Raw genomic sequence first — 8,675 nt, 5'->3', positions numbered from 1 at the left:
GTTCTCACGGAAGACATTCGGCTGTAGGAGATGACACACCTTTTTATAATGTCTTTCTTCTCTCAGTGGTAAAGGTGAGGCCTTTACGTGATTTATTTTTTCAATAATAAAGGATAAAAAATATATAAAAATGGCATGACAGGGTTTTCCTATCCGAGATATAAAATAACTGAGAATGAATGTTCAATTGGTAGCAAATCAACTTTAATATCTGTTTACTTCAAATTGAATTGAAAGTGCGTAGATCCACACACGGCTGAAACACACACATACTCACTCACTCATGTACACAAATATTTACACACAGGCATGTACTGTATAGGTCTACGGCGCAGAAAGAAATTCCATGTTACAGTGATCCCATGTATTTATTCAAAACACTGAACACCAACAGAGATAGCAGCCACGTACTGTACTGTATGAATCAGCAGCTGTGGTTTTAACGACTTGTGTGTAGTATGACGCCCATCCGTGTAATTCAATCAGAGGTTTGTGTGAAGCTGGTTTTGAACATATAGGGGAACATGCTCTTTCATCAAAACGGCCATCCAATCATAACATCCCATATACTTTTTTTTTTTTTTTTTTTTACTGTACAAAGACTATTTCATTATTTTCTTTTCGAAGCAGTATTCTTTATACAAAAGTAAAATATTTAAATAGCACTGTGTATAAATGTATGTCTTCTGTTGATGACAGTCACAATTGATTATGTACAGAGCGTTGGATTTTTTTCCTTTGTTAGTCAATGTGAATATGGAATATGACCTCATTGATTCTCCATTTCAAACGACTCGATTCTCGAGCTGCGCAGGGGGAGGGGGTATTTAAAGTTCACCAGAAAACGGGGGAGGGGGGCCTGCGGTAATCCAATTCGATTTCCAATAGATGAGGCCAGTCAAGTTATCTGATAGGTTCAAGTCACTGACTGCTCCCATGAATTCCAGGGAGTCTCAGTCACAATATAGTCTCATTCTTCATGCTGGACACATCCGAGTTATTGACTTCAGTTCATTATCATATTCAAAAAGAAGTTGAAATGTCGATACATATAGATACCATTCAACTTAAGCATTTTGGCTCCACTACAGATCCTGAGAAAAAGGTCACCATGAATTATCTCCTTAGCCCCCCCCCCCAAAAAAAAATCAACAGATCCTGAACCTTACAAACACAGACATTAACGCCATTCCAATGCAGGTAAGACAATACGACAGTCATCATGGGATGCTGGAACAGTGACAATTTCTTTCTTCAACCACAAGAGGGCAGCATTGCAACACATTGTCCATGACCAAATAGAAAGACACAAAAAAACATAGGCAGGCAGGTGGACGGCACTGGTGATTCCAGTTAATTTTAGATCCGTCCTGGTCCATAGTCATTATAGGCAGTAACACCCTTCTCCTATAAGCACCCCCCCTCTGAGTCTCTTGTAACCCTGACTCCAGAACAGTTTCCTTGGTCATCCTATTCCCAATTCATATTTGTGATTCATACTCATACTCATACTCGTCTAAATTGGAATGGTACCAGTACCCAAACAGAAACAATTGAAAAAAACGAAAAAAAAAAAAACATGTTGCTCAATAAAAAACCAACTAGCATAATATGTGGAATGCATGTGATATATCTGTTGAAATACAAAAATAGATGATTTGAAAATAAGTGTAAATCTAAACATAGAAAAATATATATAATTAAACAATGTACATGATCAATAGTCAAATGTACCATGATTTAGTATGATGAAGACTCAGAGAGCTATGGATGGACCGTTGCATAGGCCTATCAATTCACATTGTCAACTGATTAGGTTTACAAGACTCCTTGTTTACGCTTGTTTACGCAGGTATACAGGAGTATAATCACCTCCTTTTCTGGGCCTTTAAGCGTATATACCCTGCTCGTAGCCCAAATTGTCATTGAATAAACAGGTTGCGGTACAGCCAGCTCCCCTCAGCAGAACACCCAACTCCTCCACTAATGCTACGACCACCAGGAGCTAAGTCCTGTAGTGCAGACAGGCTTGTGAGTTGTGACGGAGCCGACGTGTTGGAATAGGACATATTAAGAGACGGGGACGTGGAGGAGAGGGCTGGGTCATGGAGAGGTCAAAGAGAGGTCAAAGGTCACGAGTGGGCGGGGTCACCACACGGAGCACTTGTCCACCGGGTGCATGGGGGATCCTTTGGGACAGTGGAACACGCGGGCGAACTCGTCGAACTGAGACACGCTGCCGATCACCCTGTGAGGGGAGAGACGGGAGAGACGGGAGAGACATTTCAACGGCAACACTGATCTCTCCACACACAAGCACACATGCACACACACAACACACATTCTGCACTCTCTCACACACAAACACACCACGGGTCACTTTAAACACATAAGAAAAGGACACTTTAAAGGAAGGAGAAAAAAGGTCACTTTAAGGAAATAACTTGTTGTGGTTCTTGTATAGAATAGTTAGTATAGCAGGTATAGCATAGGGGCATAGAGTAAAACTGTATTGTATAGTAGTGTACATAGGACCCAGTGCCTTTCATTCATAGCTTAACATTGTATTGCATTTTATCTCAGGACTTTTACCATGTCGATTTTATTATCTTCTACTCTATTTGATTTACTATTGTATTCTTGCACAATCAAAGCGGGCATGGCCACCCGCATTTCACTGTATGCCTTGTTTATGTATGTGACAAATAAACGTCTTGAATCTCTTGAATCTTGAATCTCACAGCACAGCTGGGACAGAACGTACAACAGGTAAGCAAGAACACGGGAAAGAGTAAAAATATCATAATATAACGGTAACATGGAAAACGGTGCAAGTATACATTTGAACCGTTACATGGCTGCTAATAGTAACGCTGTGTTAAAAATGAGACTGCCGCGCAAAGGAGCATAATGTGGCAAATAATGAACTGAGCAAGTGAGGATTGGCAGAGTAATGTAGAGAACAGCTGGAGATGTACACAGTAGGCTACATAGTATAGCAAGGAGGCAGCATATTTAACAGAGCCAAAGAAAAGGTGCCAATCATTTGTACTATGTGGCAGATTTGTACTATTAAGTATAATGAGGGGGCTATCACATATTCAAGCAGTATATTCAGGGATTTGTGTGTGTGTGTGTGTGTGCCACCGGCAGTAGCACAGTGTGCAAGAGACATTGCTTTTTATATCCTTGAAGCGGACTGTACTGTATGTTATTGTGCTGTCTATCCGATTTTCGCTTGAGTGCATAGGTATGGTAATTGAAAGTTCTCTGAATATCTGACTACATTTACAGCCCGTTTCATGCCTGTGGACATAAATAATTCATAGAAAGGTGTTCGACTTGGGCCAAAACAGCGCATTTTAGAACACACACCAGTTGATTGAGGAGGAATTTCTAATAGGAGACAAGACCACGCGGCAGGCTGCGTTCCACCGTGGACCAATCGTGGAAATGTTCAACGAATTTTCTGTTGTTGACATTGAAGCTTGTGCCTGCATGCTTTTGCCTACACTAATTTGGTGGTCTGTTTAAAGACCTTCCCCAATCACACATGACACCCAATCACACTGATGCCGTGCAAAGCACATTCCTATTCCTATTGACCGCCGTTGTATTTGGCCTGTATAAAAACTGAATGCTTACATTGTTTGAGGTTTGTTTTGTTAGTGCATCATGTTAAGTCAAGCAATTATTTTCCAACACTGGCCACCATTGAGCGTTCACACCATTGTGAAAAGTTATGTTTGATCCATTTTCAGGCCTCTTTACCCAATCAGCTGCAGGATATTTCCTCATTTCCCTACCTGGAGATTTAATATTAACTTATGAATCTCCAAGTGACGTAAAACTAAGAGGTAATGACTATTTCTGGGCAATGATGGTCTTCAGTGTGATTTATATAGAATAGATAGAATAGATAGAATAACTTTTATTATCCAGAGGGAAATTTGACACTGCAAATCGCTCAACATTTAAACATTTAAACAGGTCACGAATAAGAATAACAAAACAAATCAAATCAAATTGCCTAAGATAAGAGTAGAATAAAATTGAATAAAAATGATGCATTGTATAGTCTGATGGCTGTTAATAATAATAATAATAATAATAATAATAATAATAATAATAATAATAATAATAATAATAATAATAATGATAATAATAATAATAATAATAATAATAATAATAATAATAATAATAATAATAATAATTACTTGCATTTATATAGCGATTTTCTAGACACTCAAAGCGCTTTACAATGTAGGGTGGAAATTGCCTCCTTCACCACCACTGGTAGCACCCAACCTTGGGCTATGCAGGCTCAATGGCTACCATACACTGGCACCCGGCACACATCACACTACACAATGGCTGAACGGCTCAGGAGACAGGGATTGATACCAGCCAATTAAGGGGAAGGGATGATTAGGTGGCCTTGATGTCAGAGACCTGATTGGAAATTTGGCCAGGAACGTCGGGGAGCCCCCTACTCTTTACGATAGGCGTCCTGGGTTCGACCGAATTCAGTCAGGACCTCAGTTTAGTGTCTCATCCGAAGGACGGCACTCGCAGCTGTACGGTGTCCCTATCACCGTAACAGGGGCATTGTTACTGACAAGTCCAGAGGACAGAGTGCCCCCTGCTGGACAACAACACCACTTTCCGACAGCAGCCTTGCCCGGGGCTCGAACCAGTGATCTTCCGGTCATGAGTCCGGAGCTCTACTCATGTAGCCACGCTGCCGGACTGGAAGGACTTCCTGTGCCGTTCAGTGCTGCATTTAGGTAGTGTGAGCCTGGCACTGAACATGCTCCTCCTGTCAGCCAAGTCTGTGTATAGTGGGTGGGAGGGGTTTTCCCTGATGGCCTGGAGCTTAGCAAGGCTCCTCCTCTCCGCCACCCTCGCTAAGGAGTCCAGCTCCACCCCAACCACGCTACTGGCCTTCCTGACCAGCTTATCCAGCCTGTTTGTGTCCCCTGCTCTCAGTCCGCTGCCCCAGCAGGTCACAGCGTACAAGAAGGCGCCCGCCACTACCGACTCATAGAACATCCTCAACATCCTTGTACAGACATTGAAGGATCTCAGCCTTCTGAGGAAGTAGAGTCGGCTCTGGCCCTTCTTGTACAGTGCCTCTGCATGTTTTGACCCGTTCAGTTTGTTGTTGATGTGCACACCGAGGTATTTGTACACCTCAACCATGTCCACATCGACTCCCCTGATGGAAACGGGGGTCCCAGGTGCACTCCTCCTCCTCCCCAGCTCCACAACCAGTTCCTTGGTCTTCGCCACATTTAGCTGCAGGTGGTTTTTATCGCACCATGTGACGAAGTCCACTACCAGTTCCCGGTATTCCCTCTCGTCACCGTCCTTTATACATCCCACTATCGCAGAGTCATCAGAAAACTTCTGAAGGTGGCAGGACTCTGACCGATAGTGGAAGTCGTTGGTGTAGACAGTGAAGAGGAAGGGAGAGAGGACTGTCCCCTGCGGGGCCCCGGTGTTGCTGACCATGTGTTTTGTCCTAAAGTTGTAGTTTATGAACAAACACCATCAAATAATCCCTATTTATTTATTTAGTTGTTTAAAGGGGCATGGTGTGCACAAAATAGTGGCATGGCGATCAATATTCAATGCAATCGACGTGTGGTCAGTTTGAATGCTAGCTCTCATGATCACAGTATGACAAATCCCAACTCGCACAGGTAAACATCCTAACATTCCAACCACGTACCAGACCCCCAGGTGAGGACACTGACACACAAAGGTGAAGCAGAATAAGTCAGTGGAAGCTCACTTAAAAGCTGTCAGAATGAATAGTCTCTCTCTCTGTCTCTCTCTCCCCTTCCCTCCCTGGCATCCTTATAACCTGTCTGGCAGGGGTGAGTTAATTAAAAGCAATGCGCGGACTGTCCGTGTTCAAAGGGGTGTACACAGGGTACAACAGTAAATCATTAGCCGAGACCATTTTGAAAGCATTATTGAGGTCTTAACCCGGATACCATGCATCACTGGGCAGGCTGTTTGCCCCCCCCCCCCCCCCCCCCCCCCCTCTGTTTGATCCGTGTTCCTCAGATATTGATGATCATCACGTTGCTGCGATGATGCATGGTTTACACCTTGCCCATAGAAAATGGAGGAAGAAAGGCATTAGTTATTGTACTGTATTAATCGGTACATCGGTACAGATGTGTTTGATGAAAGATGTTTTGAATACAACTTGACAAGTGTTGCTCGATTTACATTGGAACTTGGACGTGTACATACAGGATATGTATATTCTCACATTCATGTACCAAAACAAATATGGGTGGGTTGTTAGGGGTGGGGGGGGAAATCGATACGTAGTAGTATCACGATACTTTGTGTGGCGATACTGTATCGATACAGGGACGCCAAGTATCGATATTTAATTATTAATAAAAAAAAATATATATATATATATTTTTTTTGTATAAGGAAGTTGCATTGTTCATTTTAATACCTGTAATAGTACAGTAGTCCACACACACACATGTGCATTCAGTTAAGTTGGAATATGACTGTAATACAAACAGTTCAGTTTGTCAGGTACATGCAACACAGATTACAGTGTTTACATCTGTCTGCTTGAGAAAATACCATGTTCTGCAATAAAAATTATTGAAGTGAGATGAACAGACTGAACTTTATTTGATTAGATAAAACATGTTGACAGTTTTACTTTGCAGTTAAAAAAAAATTGATAAAAAAAGAAAAAATATCGCAATATTCGCAATATATCGAGTATCGCGATACTATCGTATGGAGGCTCAAGTATCGCAATAGTATCGTATCGCGAGGTCTCTAGCGATTCCAACCCCTATGGGTTGTTATATATTATTATGTATGTAGTATACAGTATATGCATGTATGTACTGTGTGTATGTATGTTTGTATTAACACGTATCTTTTGAATGTATTCTGGTATTTTATAATATCTATATTTTTGTATTTTTGTATGTTTGATTTTATAAAACAGGGGAAGTTCTCGATAAGCCTCTAGGCTTCTAACTTCTCCTTCACAATGGTTATAACTTATTATGTATTGTTTTTACTTTTCTTTAACTGTGTTAATAAATAAATACAAATACAAATACAAAACAAATATAACCAGCTCTGCTGTATGGCAATGGAGAATTGTTGAACCTTTGGATTTATATTTCTTGATTTAGCAGAAAACAGTAGAATGCATTTAGTTATTTAGCTATTTATGTCAAGTAAACAGTATGCTGTTTTTTTGTTGTTGTTTTTGTTCTGTGTTTGTAGCTCACCAAGGAAGAGGAACATGGAGAGGTGAGTTATATTATCGTATAGCTTACGCTCTGCTCTATTGGAACCCTATCCCTTATCAATCTAATACTGAATACATTTCTTCACATGTACACACCCATCCACCTGGCCACACCCACATCCTCTCCTCTACATAAGCGGGGACGTGGCCATACTAACAGCTCCTTCCCTATTTTCACCACGACAAGTGTCTGTATACACCACTTGAGTTTAGTGCCGAAATAGTTATTGGAAAGGAGTTACGTTTGGAGAAAAGGAGCTGCGTTGACATTATATCTTTGTTTTCTCTCTCACAATTTTCGAGGAAATACAGCGATAATGTCTTCGCCACCGGAGTGTCTAGAAGATGATGATCATTCTGACCTCCACCGGCGTTTCGTATTAGGGGCTCGCGTCACTGAGCAATCCCCGCCGGCATTGCCTCCGGCTCTGCATCTGGACACTTTGCTTGGGAGTCGATCTGCCGTGTGAGGGCTGATGGCCTCTCTGGGCGGGTGATGTTTTTGTGACGCAGGCGCCAGGTGTGTTGGTTGTGGGGGGAACAACTCTGGACAAACGGATACCCACTGTCGCCGTGCTGGCCCCGCTTTTCAAGATGAAAAACACCCGGCGCGAGGGAGGTGAGCTTGGTGTTTGTTATGAGAATATCTCCATGCTCAGGTCGGCTATAGTCCGCGAGGGACTTGTTGCCGACACCGCTGTGTCTGGTAAACACCGTTCTGAAGAGGGACGTGTGTTGCCTTTTTTCCTTTTTTTCTTCGGATGAGGAGAGGAAAAGACAGCGGCTGTCTGAAGTGTTGGCCTGTATTGCTTTTCTCACGTTGTACAGTTTTCAGTAGTAGCCGCTTAGCTTGCTTCTGCGTGAGCTAGTGGCTAGCGATAGCCGGTTTGAGCTAACTGTTAGCCAGTTAGCTGTTAGCTACAACGTTAGCTGCCGGCTGCGCTCGGCTGGGAACGTTAGCTTGATGCTATTAGTTATCCTAGAGTTAGCTGTTTAGCTTGTGCTATAACCATTGGCGTAGCCATGAGAATAGCAGGCCCTGGCACTACAACGTCATCTTTGGCAGAAGATGTAGTCGGGCCTGCGCCATGACCGGCTGCAGGAGGGGGGTGTCACGCCAGAGCTAGGCTCCGGCCATAGCTTCTTCTGGCCTAGCCAGCGAGAGGCCTTCATCGACGTGGAGACCAACCTGTGTTGCGGCCTTTCGTCCTGCGTTCTTTGGTGCAGGTAAGATGTCCAATGGACATTACCCCACTCTTCCTTCCTTCCCCTCCCGAATGTTTTTGTTAATAACGATGTCTTTGTCTACAAAACATATGTTACTTCACTACATTTGGAGATACGACGTGTACTGTGTGTGAAT

At 42.6% G+C, this 8,675-nt stretch overlaps 1 protein-coding gene across 2 annotated transcripts in view; it reads right to left on the bottom strand.

Moving 5' to 3' along the window:
- Window positions 1-262: 262 nt before the first annotated feature.
- The window catches only part of ecel1 (endothelin converting enzyme-like 1), a 169,259-nt gene continuing 160,846 nt past the window's right edge, over window positions 263-8,675 (bottom strand). For both annotated transcript variants that reach the window (XM_084335646.1, XM_084335647.1), the window contains exon 17: window positions 263-2,248. In XM_084335646.1, coding sequence (XP_084191772.1) covers window positions 2,149-2,248 — 100 coding nt within the window. In that variant the 3' untranslated portion in view covers window positions 263-2,148. The remainder of the gene's footprint in view (window positions 2,249-8,675) is intronic.

The sequence above is a fragment of the Notolepis coatsorum genome (assembly GCF_963971535.1).
Source record: "Notolepis coatsorum genome assembly, chromosome: 1".
NCBI lineage: Eukaryota > Metazoa > Chordata > Actinopteri > Aulopiformes > Paralepididae > Notolepis > Notolepis coatsorum.
The sequence above is the reverse complement of the archived record's forward strand: the minus strand, read 5'-3'. Positions and strand labels throughout refer to the sequence as shown.